This window comes from Drosophila novamexicana, unplaced genomic scaffold (genome assembly GCF_003285875.2).
Source record: "Drosophila novamexicana strain 15010-1031.04,08,12 unplaced genomic scaffold, DnovRS2.1 tig00000817-arrow-arrow-pilon, whole genome shotgun sequence".
Taxonomy (NCBI): domain Eukaryota; kingdom Metazoa; phylum Arthropoda; class Insecta; order Diptera; family Drosophilidae; genus Drosophila; species Drosophila novamexicana.
Genome location: NW_020824827.1, coordinates 1,269,880 through 1,288,291, shown reverse-complemented (window position 1 = coordinate 1,288,291; position 18,412 = coordinate 1,269,880). Strand labels below are relative to the sequence as shown.

Here is an 18,412-nt window from a genome sequence, read left to right as displayed (position 1 = left end):
TTATTTGAGGAATTGAAAATGGTTTGGAATATCTGTGTTTTATGAATTTGATTCATTCAGGCAATCTTTATTGGCTTCTTTTGAGTTAATGCGATCAATTATTGCTTACAGTACGCATAGGTTGAACAAAATTATAGAATTTAAACAATTTACGATTGCAAATTAGCTGCAGCTCTACATGAATATCAACAAGGAAATGCTAGAAAAAAAACGCGTCGCTCATCGAACTGACAATGCGATGGACCATCACAGGAGCCAGGCACTCGTTTTTACTTTTTGAACACAATCGGTCCGACATTGTCGCCCGTGTCCTTGTTGTGAGCGGCATGGCTGCCATCGCAGTAGGGCCACTGTGGAGCAGAACATGGCAGAATAAATCAGATGGATTATATGTCCTGTGGTACTCACGTTCTTGGTCTTCCAGCAGCGGCAGAAGGCGGCCTTGTCCGCAATGTTCTCAATGTCAATCATGTCCACGACTTTAGCCTCATGTTTGCGTATGTGATCATTGCAGTGACCGCTGCCGGATTTGCACTTTGCGTGCGCCTTGGGACAGAAGGCACGGTACGAGACATAGCCGATGCCGACAACGACAGCGGTGGGTGGAATGAGTGCTAGCCAATCCTTAACTGCAACAAAAAACGTACAGCTCTTGGATTAGATATATTTTTGAAGCAGTTCGGTCTAGTTTTTAAATGAGCCGATATGGGCACACACGGAGGGTTTAATAACAAAGTTAATTTCTGGTTTATTCCAAAAATTTATAATATCTTGAGATTAAATTGTCTGGCTAAAGGATCTGTCCGTTGTGGGAGCTTTTTATGGGCACCAATTTTGACTTATCAAATTGCCAGTTGTTTATCTATGCAGCAGATAAAATTATGGCAAGCTTTTCAATTAAAAATGCTCGTTTTTTACACAAACAACAAATTTCAGCAATGGCGCGAGTTTGACCCAAATGTTGCATAATAAGTTGGCCCAGGTGAGCAGCTGCACTGGGATCACCGCTGAATATGGGCACTTATAGAGGTAAGCTCATGTCACAAGGCCACAGGGCATATTTTAAGCAAAGCTTATGCCTTTTGGCTACGTCATTTTATCTTTTAAGTAGTTGCATATTTATTATTTAGGGCGCCCTTCAGTTGAGTTCCAATGTTCGAACACGCGTGGCACTCACATGATAACTGAAACCAGCCGCCAAAAGTGTTGGGTATCGGCAAGCTGGACAAATAATTTGGCAGACTTGTTTTAACGACCTGCGAGACTGATTGCATTTTTATATAAACTTTTTTTTTTGTATATTTATTACACAAATACAGTACACAAAAAAATCTGAAGTGGGTTGTTATTTCAATTGTTGTTGTGTTGATGATCAGTGTGACCGTAGGTGGAAACTACAAAAATACTTATTATTCACATTTAAAAATAACAAAAGTACCAAAAAGTATAGTACAAAAGAATAAAATGTGCATTTACATGCAACTTCATTTGTGGTGTTGATAAATTAACAAACGATTTAGTTATGTGGTAATTTATTATTATATATAATTATTGCCTAAGTTTCTTTAAATTTACAGCGTAATGCTACCCACCAACAGCAAAGTTTAGTTTACGGACCTAGTAACAGTTACTTCGAAAATACTCATCTCTAACAGTGCATACAAAGCTGTGGCGAAATAATTTTTTGCTGCATTTAAATAAAAATATTGTTAACAAATGAGCCGTACTCCGCTGGACACTTGGTCCAAACGTGAACAATTATGCCTGGCCTCGGCAGTTTCGTGCAGCGGTGACCAGAACTGGATAACAGTTAGCCGCACGCTAAAATCTGTTTGCGGCAATGGCAGCGCTCGACCGGCGGATTGGTACTCGCAAAAGAATTGTGCCGTGCAGTATGGCCACCTGCTGGAAACGGTGGAGACAACCAAACGCAAGAAGCGCACTAACGAAAGCAGCAGCGGCTTCTCCTCGCCAGCCACTGTGGCCGTGGAGACGCCTACAGAGCTGCTGCTGCGCCGGCTAACGGAGGAGCGTTTGCTGGAGATCAAAACTCAGATGCGTCGCGATCAGGAGCTGTATAGCCAGGTGCAGCGGGAAATCGAGACACTGCAATCGGATGAGATGAGCGAGCAGCAGCTGCAACAAATGTGGCAGGAAATCGAAAAGGAGCAGGAAACCAAGCGCATTGACGAAATGAAGCTGGAGAATCGCATGCGCGAGCGTGAGCAGCGCAAGAAAGACATTTCGGGCAACTGGCGCAACAACAGTGGCAGCGGAAGACGCTCCAACCTGGTCGCAGACACAACATCCGTCGATATGGATGTGGAGGATATTGCAGGTAAGTCTCTAACTTTGTTTGAGTGCAGAAAGTTGGACACGATGTAAATAGAGAAAAAGTTGAGTCCCAGTGTGGCCAAGTCAGCTATTTTCATTCGACTCAGCTACTGCTCAGTAGCGGCAGTTGACAACACTGGTCGCCAGACAGTGTGCTATTTTAAAGCATTTTACATACTGTCCGTGCAAGAAAGCGTTTCCTATCTGTAATCAATGCATTACTAATTATAAACCTACTTCCAGGCAACAACAACAACAATAACAAGCAACCCGCGGCCCCCGCGCCTTTGTTAACATCGCTGCTCAAATCGCCCGGCGGCAGCAGTGGCAGCAGCAGCAACAGTAACAATGCCACATCGCCAACGGGTAGTTCCGGTGGAGCAGGCGTGGCGCGCGCGACGGCAGCGGCGCCAACGATAACCTCGCTGCTGACAAGCGGCGCCAGCGCCATGCCCAATCAGCCGGCAGTCATATTGAAAAGTCCAAACGACCCGGCATTTATGACGCGGCCCATAAGCGGACCACCTGTAGCTGAGGTGGCTATAACTGGACGCAGTCCCTCACAGGCAGCACCGACGCTGTCCATGCTGCTGGAGAAGAATAAAGTAGCTGGAGGTGCAGCAGCTGGAGCTAAGGTGAACGAGACGCCAGCTAAGCCTGTGGATGATGAGCTCAACTCCAGTCAAAAACAAGCTACTGCAGAGCTGGACGCTGCGCCGGCCGCCGACGATATCGCAGATGAATCGGATGCCGAGACGCAACAATTGCTTGAGGTGTTCAAAAACATGGACGACATAATAAACGATATAGACATTGATATCGCCGGCGTCATTGATGAAGAAATACTTAAGGATGTGGACAATGTGGTCTCACCCGTTGCGCCGTCAGCCAAAGCTGAGGTAGTTGACTTTGAGGTTGTCCTCAATGCTTTAAAGGGTGACGACTGTGTCCCATCGCCTACACAGCAGAAAGCGCAGGAAGTGGTGATTGGTTCCAGTGATGACTCCAATGACAATATACCGCTGGCCGCAGTGGCTTCGCAGGAAAGCAAAGACCGCAATCAGCAGTCTGTCGAGAGCACAGAGACAGCTCCTGATGAGGCGGCTGTCGAGGATGAGCTGACCGAGACCATAACAATTGCCAGCAGCTCCAGTGAGGATGCAGTTCGGGAACAGACCTCAGCTGTGGCAGTGGCCGATCCGGTGGAGGCAGTGGAAACGGCAGCCGTCAAGTCGCCTGCGGCTGTAAGCGACACAGCCGAGACTAGCAGAAAACCCGAAGATTCTGCCCAGTTGGCGGAGCCAGATGCCAAAGCTGAGCAAGCAGAGGCAATTAGCGAAGGTAAGCCCAAGCCTAGATTCAAAGATCTCCATTCAAGCTTATGTATTACTTGCAGCGCCCAAGGAGGAGTCCAACAAGGAGGCAGAGAAAGCTGCAGTCGAGGCCAACACAGAGCTGAAAACGCCTGGGCCCACGGCTGCCAGTTCGGTGCACGACACAGATGAGGAAACCTCCTCGCTGACAGACAGCAGCAAGACGGATGAGCCCACACGCCACAGCGCCAAATCATCCAAGCAACACACTGAAAGCAAACCCGATGCCGAGTCCAGCCACATGACGCGTCAGACGCCGCCCCGCGGCTCGGGTATAAACAGCACACCTGCACCCGCACCTGCGCCGGTGCCGGCACGACCGCCGTTGCTGCGCAAGTTGCCGCATCGGGATCGCTCCGAGAGTCCCATGGTGGATGATGATACGACAACGGCCAGCGATCAGTCGATAACAGCCAGGTCTAGTACGCGCAGGCGCTGCTCCTCTACGCCGCTTATAGACAGCATACCCAATTCTCCGGCGTCCAGTGAGCACACCGACGATCGTCGCGAGACGCGCGGCGCCTCCAAGAAGCACTTCCTGGCCATTTACAGCACACTGCTGGAGAGCAAGTATGCATCGCCCTTTCGACGCGCCTTTCACGACGAGCATCCGCACAAGCAGACGGAGCTATGCCTGCGACCCATGGACCTGCCCACCATTAAGCGCAACATCGACTCCGGCCATCTGCGCAGCATCAGCGAACTGCAGCGAGACGTGGTGCTCATGTGCCAGAATCTGCTGCTCATCTACAAGCCACAGACCACGCAGCACAAGACGGCGCTGCTGTTCATGCAGGAGAGCCGCTCCCTCAAGGAGTTTGCCACGTGCAGCCAAACGGCATCCGACAATAGTTCCGCCAGCAGCACCAGCGGCAGGGCGGAGAAGGAGAAGGACAAGGAGCGCACGCCTGCCGGCAACAAGGCGCGCAGCGGTTCGCGCAAGAGCCAAAGGCATCATTAGACTAAGATTAACATAAATCATGATTAAGATAAACATAAATCCAAATCAGAAAATACACTTGATAAACTTTTTAACTGGTTCCAGTTCCAGTTCCGGTTCATTAACCCAACATCTACAGAAAGCGAAGAAATGCAATAATCCAATTTTCAGGATATAATTATCCAATTTTCGTACATTTAATGACAAAAACTATTTTTAAACCTTTCAAAAACAATAAGATCCAAACTTAATCCAAACTTCTCTGAATAGCCCGTTTATATACCACATCCATAAATCACTTCCACTTTTTTACTTACAATAAAAATATATACAATATTTTTAGAGATATTATTCTTCAATACAATGGAAAAATATTTTTTAAAAATGAGTTTCAAATGATAATAATGAATAATATCATTTCCAATAATATAAGTTTAAAATTTTCATTGAATAGTTGAAAATTTTATTTAAGTCTAACTCTTCGTAAACTCTTCTATATACATAGGAACACAACGAAAAGGACTTCCGTTTAGAAAACTAAAAATGTAATCGAAGTGATTCGTACTTTCAGTGTTAGCTACAATTGCAGACCAGTGTTGTGTAAGCTCCATTAAAAAATAGCTGAATTCAACGTTAAAATAGCTATTAGAAATGGCTAAATTAGCTTTTCGAACACAAATTGGCTACAAACAAGCTGAGAAGGAATTGACAGATTGATAGATTAATCAAAGTATATCAGATTTTGGAGTCTTCTGGTGCGCGACGAGCGGCAAATGGCGCGTCGGTTCGGGCAATAGAACTTGCGCAGACAACGGGAGAGCCTCAGATCACATTGGCACAGCCGGGCCGCACACGAGTCCGGGCCACCCCACTCGCCGTGATCGATGGCGCACAGCGGCTTGCCGCGATAGCATTTCCACACATAGGGCACAAAGTACTCGAGGTAGGAGATGCAGTTGCTCTGGCCATAGCACTTGTCGTGCAGCCGGCAACAGCGATCGATGCCATCGTTGGGCACGCCGTGACCCCCAAAGCCGCAATAGCAGCCGTAGCCCTTGTAGATCAACGGATCACAGTTGGTGGAGCACTTGATCATCGAGTAGAGCTTGGCCACGTCCCGTTTGCCCCGCTGCGTCTCATTGCTCCAGGCCCACTTCATGGAGTAGCCGAAGGGATCGTTGGCGCGCGCAATGTACACATTCTGTGCATTCAGCAGATCCTCGCGTTGCGCCTCCGCCGGATTGGCAGCTATGACGCGTATGTCCGTGACGCGTCCATCCAGCTGTTGGCCCTTTAGGTCAAGTAAAATCTCAGTGCGTGGATAATCCGGCAGCGGGTAGCTTAACTGTGGCTCCTGTTGTTTTTGTTGTGCTGCATCCCTGTGAAGAGATTTTGGCTAGTGCTCCAACCAGGTCAGCTAGGCTATACTCACCTGTGCGTCTGCTCCAGCCAGCCCGCCGGACGCTCCAGCTCGCCCGTCCAGCCCGGCAGACCCAGCTGCTGCCATGCCCCCGAACTGGACTTGACCGCATGCGTGTTGCCCTCCACAATTATCTGCGGCTGCTTTGTGATATTCGGAAAGATTGGTGCCGCAAAATCGGATCGCTGCATTGTCAACAGCTGCTCGTTGGGCATTTTGAATGTGAAGCTTGGATTCGCATTTGTCATGCTGGCGCCGTACATTTCCGGTATCAGGTGCTCCAGCAAGGCGCTGTCATTGGTCACAGCCCTGAAGGCGTTCCATATGTCATCCACCACCATGTCGCCCAGACACTGCAGCGGCAGCAGCAGCAGCAGCAGCATAGCCAACCACATCTTACGGACCCGGAGTACTGACTATACCCAAAATTGTTGTTCGATCCGCACGAGTCGAGCGGCAATCAGAAATTGAAACAAGTCTGCGAAATGCGGTAGTCAGCCGCTGGCCACTAAGTGTCCAACAAAAGAAACAGCAGCAAATCAAAAGACACCGACTTTAAGATGCCCTGCAAACACTGTCGATACATGCAACAATAGCCGAATCAGCTTAAAATTGCAGCTATTTCTGGCTGACAATAGCCAATTATAGCTAGATAATGCTCGACTTGGCTACACTCATTCGTATATGCCTTCTTCTGCCTCATCCCATCATACAGGGATGAACATGAAGCATAAATAGCTAAATCAGCTTAAAATTGCAGTTATGAATAACTCTGACTATATCCAACTATAGCTGGAAAATCCGTGAATTGGCTACACTTGTTCATAGATCCATCTACCTCATCGCAAAGCAAAGATACCCTTTTCTTGCACATTTTCAATGGGTACAGGGTATTAACAAATTAAAGCATACAATGTTCACATAAATAGCCAAATCAGCTTAAAATGGCTGTTATTACCGGCTGACAACAGCCAATTATAGGTAGAAAATCCTTGTGTTGGCCTCCTTCCACCTGTTACTTGCGTTGTCCCAAAAGCAAAGATACCTTTCTTTGCCATTTTAGTACAGGGTACTATAAAAATGAAGCACAAAACTTTAAAAATCGTATTAATAGCACATTCACAAAATAGCCAAATCAGCTGCAAATTTCAGCTATTTCTCGTTAACAACTTCTGACTATAGACAGAAAATCCTTGAATTGGCAGCAACTTTTACATACATCCACCTGTTACATACATGGTCCCAAAGCAATGCTACCTTAGTTTTCAATGTGTACAGGGTATTATAAAAATGAAGCACAAAATTTTCAAAAATCGTGTTAATAGCAATAATAACAATGGCCAGCAGCGGCTGTGGCTGCGGCTGCGTCGCCGACGGATTTGGTGTGCGAGAAGTAAACGCATAAAACCAAATAAACAAACCGAGTGAGTGTGGCACAAATACGACGCCGTTAGAGGTGGGTCAGTAACCGTAACCCACATTGCGTATACGCGCATAAATTACGCCAAATATTTTTCGAGCGTGGTCAAGTTAAGGCGAAGGCTAGGTCCAATCTAAGCCATGATCAGTTCATGGCCAGCAGCATTTTAGGGCTTACAATTAACCATTAACTAGTTAGGGTTGGGGGTGGGTGGGTGGTCTGCAAACCGGTGCCAGTTAGCCAAATAAAATTGGCATTAATGTCTGCAGCGAGTTTATGCTCGGGCCGTAAATAACATACTTACAGTGTATAATTTTATATATGTACTTATGCTGTGTACCTGTCTGCCGTTGCACAGGTAATTTATTGCGGTTGCCTGCAACGCCTTCGTTACGTTGGTTGCATGTTACGTGTGCGAGGAATAGCGACGCATTCAAACTAAAAACAAATCGCATCAAGTCAAGCTCAACTCAAGCTAAACATTAATGAAAATGCAAGCAAAACTCTAAAAATCACTAATACATAAGTTTTAGTAAAGCATAGATTACATTCATTAAACGCACGAAACCTAATTAGCGATTAAAATAATTATTGCATTTAATTAGCCTACAAACATTTTGAATAAAGAGTTGCGCGCGCAATTGTGCTTTTGAATTTTTGTATCGAAACTATAATCGAGTATATTGTTATCGGTCAGACCGGCATGCACTGGTTAGTGCTGAAAAGTGCCACAAGCTGGCGCCATGTAGCACCACAGATTAATCGGCTTATCTATCGATAGCTATCGCCCTGTTTTGAAAATGCTTTAAGCAGTTGGTGAAAAACTGTAATTTGCTTGCATTCATATTATTTTTATTTTTTTAGTTCCTTATCTAGTGCATCTGCTAGTGTGCTCTCCTCTGGGCAAATGAACATACACATATCAATGTCCAAGCTACTTCCTCCTGTTCGGCACGCAACACTTAAGCCAAGAAATAAAAGACAGACAAAATGCTTTAATAAATTGCGCAGATATTTTATTTTGATTTAATAAATGTGATTAGTTTTCTTGCCCGTCCGGCCGATTGGACAGCAAAGAGCATAGTACAAGTGGCCGCTGCAGCATCATCCTCACGGGCAAACGGAAATGCCGCGCATTGGATCAAGCATTTTTCCAGCTGCCGCTGTCGCTGCCGCTGACACTGCTGCTGCTGCCTGGAAGAGTAGATTCAGAGACTTCGTTGGGCAGAGTTCAATTTGCGTTGTTCTGCTTTGCTTTAATCGCTGCATTGTCATCTTCTTGCTTGCGGCGATCGACCAACCGACCGACCGAGCGTCCGCTCACTTCTCGCCTATTTGACGCTGCAATTGCAGGCATAGTGCTTGTTGTTGTTGTTCTTCTTCTTCTTCTGGTTGTTGTTGTTTGTGGGAACGAGCACACAGCTATTTTCAAATTGGAAAGGTTTTGCACTTCGCCAACGCAGCCAACTCGGCAAACTCTTTTTGTTCGCTTTGTTTGCGGCTTCGCTGCCGCAGCCGCTGCCGTCGCTGCTGCTGCTGCTGCTGTTGTTACAGCCAACTTCTTTCTCGTTAGTTTGTTATTTTAACTATTATATCAATTAGTTTTAACGTTTGACGTCTCCGCCAGCTTCAACTCGACGCTGGATTGCGGATGGAAGGAGGAAATGGAAATGGGAAAGCCGCGCAGCAGCTACGAAGTTCGAGGTTGAATTTTGCGCCGTTGCAATTCACTGCGCTTGGCTTTCACGCTGGGGTTGAAACTCTCAGTGTATGCGCGCGTGTGTGTGTGTGTGTGTGTGTGTGCCTGCAAATAGCAGCACTCTCATTTTGAAAATATGTAAATAACACACAACAAACGTTACTTTTTTATTGGCCTTCCAGTGCGTTGGCATTTCAATAGCACGAAGAAGGAAGTAAGCGAGAGGGTCGCGCAGCGTTCAGGGTTGAAAGGTGTTCCGCCGGGGTTCGCTTGTGCGCGCGCGGCAACTGAAGTTTTACTTTGAACGTTATAAATGCGGCAGGTGTTACAGTTAGTTGCACTGTTAGACTCGTCGCTTGGCAGCACTGGCAAAAAAAGAAAAAAAAACCAAAGAAGAAAGTCAAAACAGTTATCTTCGGATTGCCGAAGTTTAAATGCCCTGGCAAAAAGAATTGCGATATATGCGTACGTATTTTTTATATATGTATATGTATATGTATATGTATATATTGGAACTATGCCCTAATGACTTTAAGATTTCTATAAGAAACATATGAAAGAGGATAAGGACGAGAAACAAATATTTTGGCCGATCTCATCTGTTTCACGATACGATTAATAGAAATTAGGCAAGTGAAGCTTGTACCTACTTTTCGACCGACCTTTCCTATGGCAGCTATATGATATAGTGGTCCGATGTTGATAGGATTTCCCATATACATATATATGAGACGTATAGTCAAACTAACGGACAGACGGACTATGGCTACATCAAGTCGGCTGATCGAAAATATATATAGTTTCTGGGTTCGGGGAAAAGTCTCCTTCTATGCGTTACACACTTCGAGACAAACCTATAATACCCTCTGCAAGGGTATTAACAGCCGTTATTCTGTGCTGCTTGTCGCTGGGCGCGCATGCGATTGCGACAGACAGCGCGCCCGCAGGCGCAACTGCGACAGCCCAACCCCTCGTCGATAGGTTCACACGCCGACAATAACAACAGAAGCAGCAGCAGCAGCAGCAGCCGCCGTCAGACTAGGCTCTAAAATTTATTTACAGTGTTAGACGTTTGTCAACGGGCGGCGACAGCGACAATTCGATATTCAATCGCGTGTCGCTTGGCCATAAAAAGCAGATAAAATGCCCACAAATCAGGCTACTCCAGCAGCAGCAGGAGATGGAGGCAGGGGACGGCGGCATGCGGGCGATTGGCAGCCCGAAGGGGGTGGGGGGCGTGTCAGCCAGCATGCGGTCAAATTGCTGCAACTGGCGGCAGTGCCAAAAGGTCAATAACTTCCATCTATAGATTCTTGTTCTTTTTTAGCTGCGGGTGAGCGTGCGCGCTTCTGCTTGTCATTTTATGTGGGTCACGGGTCAATCATGTAATATAATCATCCGTACGTACGTCTATGTATATGCAACTGATTAGTGCTTAGGGCAGAGCCCAAATCGGAAGCTGATTTGATTAACAGTATTCATATTCTCACAATAATAATAGTTCGAAAGTTGAAAGTGCTTTTAACTCTATTTGAAGGATATAGGAAATCAAACCGATTGGAAATCAGTGGAAAATTGTAATTTCCACATATTGTTCAAATCGATTTAAAAGAAAAGTGTGACAGAAAAAGGTTTTAAACTTACCCTTATATATAAATAAAAATATAAATTAATATAAATAAACAGCTTGAAGCAGATTTGTAATAATTCATGATCGGAAAATAGGTGGAAAATTGTAATTGCCAAATACTTCATTCGCATCGCATTCAATGGTTTAGAATTCACGCAGAAGAGTGAAAGAAAAAGCTTTAAATATAAATTAATAAATTAAATATAAACGTCTAAAAGTAGATTTTTATGATCGGAAATATTTTACTTCATTCACTGTTAAATATATTTGGAACAGGGTTTAAAATAGATTTCACGCACAAGAGTGAAAGAAAATGGTTCGAAAATTACATTGCAATATAAACTACTCGAATTTTAAATATTTTAATGCTCCATGTTTGCGAGTACGTAGAAAATTGTATTCCAATCGCTGTTAAAATCGATTTGGAGCATGGTTTAAAATAGATTTCACGCACAAGAGTGAAATATAAACATGAAACTTACTTTTCAATCAATTTGGAAAAATCTTCGTTTAGAAATAGATTGAAAATTTGTAAATGCAAATTTTATAAATTTCTTAAAAATTGATTTTGAAGACGTATTAAAATTGAACTGAGACATGTTCCATTTTGTTTTTAAAGTTGAGTTTGGCATCAAATCCAGATTTTGCAAATCCACGTCCATGGTCGAAATCTAGATGGAAAAATGCGAATTCTATTTGTCAGCTGTTGACATAAGTTTTTATGTTAGTTAATAACTGGTGTAAGCCTTTTTTTGTCTGCTTTAAAGCATTTTAAACATTACTCATTGCTGATTAAAGCGAATTCACGTTCACGGTCCAAATATGGGTGGAAATAATGCATCCACAAAGTAAGCCCATAGTAATCCGTATAACTAAATGGATGTTCTTTAACAATTTGTGGACTGTACGTAGACTTTTCACAAGCTGTTTCTTATGTCCGAATTATGTATTTAATGTCCGTTCACATTACAAAGGAGTTAATGCGTTTTGGGCTAATTGACGTGTCCCGATGGCAGCTACTCCTGGCCGCCAGCCCCGCCTGATTGCTCTTCTCTTTATTATGGCCTCTTGGCCATGTTTTTCTTATGTGTGTGTGTGTGTGTGTCTGTTGACCCAACTTAATAGACGAGCATGAAATCTAGTCACGAACTTAATCATGAACAACCGTGCACTAGATCCATGTTCGCCGACAAAATAGAGTCAGAGAAGAGCAAAAAAAACCAAAAAAAAATATATCAGGCAGCAGCTGCAGCCTCTCCCTTTCTCTCGCCAAGCTGAAGCATTTGATCCATCCCATGCCATCCTGGAAGCAATGATTATTGCCAGTGCACGACTTTCTGTGGCATTTGACTGGTGTGTGTGTGCCTCCGCCTCCTTCTCTCCTCCTCCTCATCATCCTCCGGCACATTCACCTTCTCCTGGGCCTCTTGTGGCTCCTTCTGGTGATTGTTGGATTTCTTGGTTTTATGGGCTTGGTTCGGTTTTTCGGTCACTTTTTTTTTTGGATATCATTTCATGTCATTTTGCTCGTGCCTGGCAACAATTTCAATTGGGGCCCGTTTTGATCGGTTTTCATAGCTCAATTGGCTCAATCAGGCCCCCGCACACTCCCCGCCCCCTCCCCCACCCTTCTCTTCATTCGTGCGCTCGCTTTTTTATCCCGAGCGTATTGTATATACATTTGCATTTGTATCTGTGTGTGTGTGTGCGCGCGATATGAATGAATCAAGCTTCAAGCTTCGAATTAAGGTTTATTATTTTTATACCCTGTTCGCAACGTGAAAAGGAGTATATTGGATGTCTGCCAGTTTTAGAGCTAGATTCTCGAGTTCGTCGTATTGATTATTGGATGAACTCCGCGAACACAGTTTGACAGCCACTGGCTTGGGCTTACAGTTTTACAAGCGAGAACTTCTTAATAACAGTATCTTTTCGATTTGTTTTCAGCTTCGAACAGAGTAATGCGTTCACACCCCGCTCCAATACTTGTCTACTTGTCGGCTTGATTTTTCTGCTGATTTGTACAATATGCTTTTGCTACCGCCCTTTGCCTTCAGCCGCCCTCAAAGCCATCGTCCGATTGTTTAAGAATCGAGGCGTCGCTGCAGCTTGAATTTCTGCCCGATCTGCACAGTTTTCAGTTTTCAGTTTGCTGGCCACACAATTCAACGGAAATTGCTGTTTACTCAGACACTAGTTGTTTATTTGTCAACCCAATATACATATATATATATATAATATAAGATCGAAAGTTGGAGCAAGCTCTAGGTTGAAAACTATGCGACACATTAGGGAAACAAAAGTTCCAAGAATTTTTAGCAATTTGTTCCGGTAGCAAAACTATTATCGTTACCAGCGCAAGAGGGCGAAAACAGAAAGGGGAGGAGCCGGGCGCGCTGTCTGTCGGTAATCTGAGCCCTGCCCTGACTGAGACTGAGTGCCACATAGCAATACGAGAGTGTTGTTGAACTCGCAGCCACTTGAAATACCTATACTTATGCTAGAAATTACGAAAAAAAAAATTTAGTACAATTTTTTATTACAATTATGCTCAATCAATCTTCTATAAAAAGTTGTCACTTTTCTACAAAATATATTTTATTTAATTTTAATTTTTTTTTTTAGTTTTTAATTTAATTTTTTTTTTCGTTGTATATATATATATATTTTTTTTTTAATTTTTTATTATATTTTTTTCGTTTACTTCAAAATATACTTTTTTAAATTTATTTTTTTTTTTAGTTTTTAATTATTGTTTCTTTTCGTTTTCTTCCAAATATATATATTTTTTTTAGTTTTTATTTTTTTTTTTTTTCGTTTTCTTCCAATTCTACTTTCTACTATACTTTTTTTGAATCATATTTATTTATATCCATTTTTTTTAATTTTCAGTATGCATTTTTTTTTTTTAACAAATCTAACTTTGGGTCAAATTATTATCAAATAATTAAAAATGAAAAGATCGTGTTTTATTTATTAACAAAAATTGTACCTTTTTTTTTTGCAATCTCCTCAATTATGTTACAAAATATTTGTATTTTTAATAGGCCCCCCTTTTGAGTATTTACAAACAAACGGCCACTCGAATTTCTTGACCCCACTTCAAATTCTGCTTTCTTTGCAACTGGTAATTAAATTTTTCAAGCATTTGTTGTTTGGCTTGAGAAAAATAAAATGCTTTTGTTGCATAGTTTAAGCTGATTCCACACAAAATCATACACATTAGCATTAATTTAGTGCGTGTAATTAAGACTCACAAAAACAACAACAACAACAACTCTTGGGAAAGACATCCACATTATTTGCTTCCTTTCACACACTCTCTCACTCTCCCTCTGTCTCTCTTTAACACACACTGTGACAGCTGCCAGAGCACAATTCATTTCGTTCTGTTTGGTTGACTTTCTTTGTGCGTGTGCGTGAGCGTAGAGTTGACTAATTACCTTTTCCAATACCAAGTAAAAAAAAAAAAAATGTCATAGTCGGGTGCAAACGTTGCGCCATGCTCTGTAAAAGCAGCTGAAAATAACTCGAAGATAACTTCTACATTTTTAGAGGTCTTTCGAAGTCTACACAAGCTGTAAGAGTCCACATTCAATTGAACCAAGCCAATATACCCGTTATCATTCAGTGAACAGAGTATACAAGTGGAAAAACGTTGCCGTTAGGCATTGTAAATGCAACAGTGTTGCTAAACGCACAACTAAACTGATCAAAAATGAGCTTTCAATTATATTTTACAACCCACTTTTCGTTGTTATTAAATTGATTTGGCCCGTGTTTTATTGCAGATTGAACTACCGTTGTTAATGAGTGTGGATCTAGTCACAAATACTTGAAAAAACGAATGTGAAACACTGGACCCTCACTCACTAAAAACAGTAGTACGCATATTCGATCCATTCGTTCACATTGTCTTACCATTTTTGGGGCGTCCACTTGCTCGGCAGTGCTCTGGCATTTTGTTCGCCTTGTTTTATTTATTTATTTATTATTATTATTATTGTTTTTTTTTTTTTTTTTTTTTTGTTAATTTCAATTATTAGGCGATAGTGCAAAATAAACTGGAACAACAATAACAAACCACGCCGCTGCCACTACTTTTTGTATTGATAAGAACGACAAGAGAAGCAGCGCTGCTCAGTTTTCTTCTAGGCGTTACGTCGCTTATCAGCAGCAAATGAAGTACACACAACAGCAAACACACACTTTCAAGCATGTATATAGTGTGTAAGTAAATAGATGTTTTTTCCCGCCTAAACAAAAAGATCGTTGGCTTTTCAAATTAAAAATTGAACTACTTTGGTGCAGTGTGGCAACGCCACGAAAGAACCGCTTATTTGCAAGCGCAATATAGAGAGCGCACATTATACATGCTATGTATGTGTACATACCGATACATACACACACACACACATGCAAAAAGCAAAGCTTACACACGCGCACAGCAACAGCAAACGCTGCTACGTCAGTATGTATGTATTGGTGAGTAACGATGGCTGCGCTGATGGCTCAAGTTGATAGCAGCAGTTGTTGTTTTTGTTGTTGTTGTTGTGGCTGCTGCTACTGCCGCTGCCGCTGCCGTCGCTGCTTTTATTTCTCGAGTGTGCCTTGTCTTCGTCGCCGCTGTTGCTGTTCTTGTTGTTTTGTGGTCTCTTATGGCTGCCTCGATTTGAAGAAGTATGGCGAATTACATACACGCACACACACACACGCATACACACAAGCACGCACGAGGGCAAAAACTCAACTGACTATTCAGGCATTATATTTGCCAGCAGCACAATTCGCCGTCGTTGTTGCTCCCTTGTTGTCAATTTCATTTCGCAGATTCAGTTTTATTAAATTGTTATTGAAATTAAATCATTTCTAATTAGACGGCCAGCCGACTGATCCAACTGTAAACGCTTCGTGCATCCGCTTATTATTTCGGTAAAACTGATGATGCCCGCGTGTGTGTGTGTGTGTGTGTCTTATGTCTCAGTGTGCGTGTCACTCGCCGTGTAATCAACGGCAATTTGAAAAAAAACTGCAAAAACAGGCAGCGCTACACAATACGTATATATACGTACATATGTACATTTTGTATGTACTCTCAAGCACGACTTTTGCATTTGTTGTATTTTACATATTAATTCAGTTTAATTTAATATCGTACATGAAATGTTTGACGCTCAGATTGTTATACTTTGCATTGAATTGACGGACGAAGATGGCGTCCCGCTCCGAATGGCAATTAATGCAACAGGCTTCCACATTTTTGCGGTTAGTTTGAAATTTCGGCAGTGTACAGTTAATTATATTGCTATACATTTGTATGTATCGGATCACTCATTGAACACGCACACATACTCACGCGCGGCAACCGACAGATAAACACGCGTTAAAGTTAAAGTCGGTAAAGGTATTGTATTATTACTGTATTTGTTTAAATTTTGTTGCAACTGGTGTGTACAATTTTCTTATGGCAAAATTGCAATCGTACGGAGACTGCGCAGCTTAGACATAAAAATGCATCAGAATCAACAACCACTCGCAAACGATGCTCTTATAAGACTAACTCGAAGTTAAGCCATAGACACACTCTATAGCGCAGAGCAGTGGTTGGCATTCTGCTGCCGCTGAGCAGCACAGTCAAAACGTATACATGTACGCTTAACGTTGAGCGAATTAAGAGCGCGGGCAGAGCAAGAGAGTCGTTTTTCAAACGGACGATCGTTACTCACCAACACACAAACACGATTGACGTGCTGCCAACGCGTGCGGCATAAAATGCTCTCCAGTGTAATAAAAATATATTGATTTTTAAGCCATTGTGAATGTTAGGCTGCCCTATAATGCATATCTAAATACAGCTTAAGTGCACTAATTACAACTCAATCGCGTTTTAAAATATTTAAATAGTTAAATTTCATGGAGTTGGCAGCACACACTCACACAAAAGTAACAAGCAGCAGCCCACACACATACTCAAACACGTATACACATAGTAGAATTTGAGTGAGTTGCGCTTGCGCTTGTGTGTGTTTGTGTGTGTGTGTGTTGTGTATGCGTGTATGTAAGCAATCGTGTGCAAATGATACAAAGAAGAATTATATCAAAAGCGAAAGAAAATAATGATGACGCAGTAAAAAAATTATATTAAAATAATTACAACAGCGCGTTCAACTTGGACTTGGTAAAGACGTTGACGTCGACTTCGACAACGACGCGTCGCTGCCGTTTGCTTGTCGACGCGCGCACCTTTTAACTGCGGCTGATGTCGTTGTTGTTGTTGCTGCTGTTGTTGTTCTTGTTGTTGCTGTTGCTGTTTCCTTCCAGTTATCGTTAGCGGGGTGGGTTTCTTAAAGAATTGTAGTGAAATGCTTGGGAAAGGTTTTTACAGTACGTTCAAACAGAAAATGTACAGACATAGCCACATGCCTATGTTTGTATACGGATAAATACATATGTATGTATGTATTTATGTATGTGTATGTGCTGTGCATTGAATGTACATATGTATGTATGTACGTATTTGTGTGTATGTATGTGTGTGCATTTATCTTTACGCGATTTTATTTCTTTCTTTTTATTTTTTTGTCAATTCTTTTTTTTTCGCCAAAAGGTAGGGCGAGACACTAAGCAAGGGTTCGTGACGTCAACGCACTCGCGCAGCTGTTGCCCGACCATCAGTCATTCAGTCATTCAGTCAGTCAGTCAGTCAGTCAGTAGTCGTCTTCGTTTTGCGTCTCCTCCAGAGTTCCGCATCCATTATACAAAACATTTTCATCAAGGTGACACAGTTTGGCAACGTCTTCAGCCCGGCGTGGTCAATGAAACTTAGTAGAAATGTGGCGAAATGTCTCTTGAAATATTTAATTCATTTCCCGCTTCCTTCCTTAATTGATATGCGCCCACGTTTACACCTCGCACCTCCATTGCCGATTCGCGCGGGCGTTGTCCACACATCGGTTATCCAAAAGATTTCTTTAGAGCTTCAACCAAGTGCTGAAGCGGTTAGGAATAATGTATTTATCCAATTGGAAATTGAAAATGAATGAACTTTCCAGATGGGAATCAATTGAGACACGCTGGAGTTGGCTTCTTCTGGTTATTTTCTTAGAAAGTATTCAAATTACGTTTGGAATATTTGTCAAGAGGCACTTTAGAGGCACATTTCTCTGATATAAAAACTGAAATCGATGGGATTTCCATTTCAAGAACATTTCCAACACGAATGCGAATGGGAATGGAAGCGTTATTCCAGTGTGGAACAAGGCAAAAATTAGAGTGTGTATTTGTGATGAAAGTAATCAAATTACTTTTGGAATAATTGTCAAGAAGCACTTCAGAGGCACATTTCTTTAAGACAATAACTGAGATCGATAGGATTTCTATTTTAAGAACATTTCCAACACGAATGCGAATGGAAAAGGAAATGTTATTCCAGTGTGGAACAAGTCAACATTAAGTGTTGATTTCCATTTCAGAAACATTTTCAACACTAATGCAAATGAGAATAGATGCGTTATTCCAGTGTGGAAAAAGGCAACAATTAGTGTGTTGTGATGAATGGAAAATGTTGGCTCTTTATTATCAAAGTTATAAAGTTGC

At 42.5% G+C, this 18,412-nt stretch overlaps 3 protein-coding genes across 3 annotated transcripts; 1 reads left to right on the top strand and 2 right to left on the bottom strand.

The window, feature by feature from the left end:
- Positions 1-33: 33 nt before the first annotated feature.
- On the bottom strand, positions 34-1,332 carry LOC115764224 (CDGSH iron-sulfur domain-containing protein 2 homolog). The gene is made up of 3 exons (XM_030707138.1): positions 1,178-1,332; positions 409-629; positions 34-350 (listed from the first exon to the last, which is right to left on the bottom strand). The coding sequence occupies exons 1-3, from the start codon at positions 1,272-1,274 to the stop codon at positions 270-272; spliced, it is 399 nt and encodes a 132-aa protein (XP_030562998.1). The 5' UTR covers positions 1,275-1,332; the 3' UTR covers positions 34-269.
- Positions 1,333-1,663: 331 nt separating this feature from the next.
- LOC115764222 (bromodomain-containing protein 8) lies at positions 1,664-4,713 on the top strand. The gene is made up of 3 exons (XM_030707136.1): positions 1,664-2,338; positions 2,578-3,675; positions 3,731-4,713. The coding sequence occupies exons 1-3, from the start codon at positions 1,717-1,719 to the stop codon at positions 4,666-4,668; spliced, it is 2,658 nt and encodes an 885-aa protein (XP_030562996.1). The 5' UTR covers positions 1,664-1,716; the 3' UTR covers positions 4,669-4,713.
- Positions 4,714-5,368: 655 nt separating this feature from the next.
- Positions 5,369-6,462, bottom strand: LOC115764200. The gene is made up of 2 exons (XM_030707088.1): positions 6,080-6,462; positions 5,369-6,026 (listed from the first exon to the last, which is right to left on the bottom strand). The coding sequence occupies exons 1-2, from the start codon at positions 6,460-6,462 to the stop codon at positions 5,369-5,371; spliced, it is 1,041 nt and encodes a 346-aa protein (XP_030562948.1).
- Between the last annotated feature and the right edge of the window lie 11,950 nt (positions 6,463-18,412).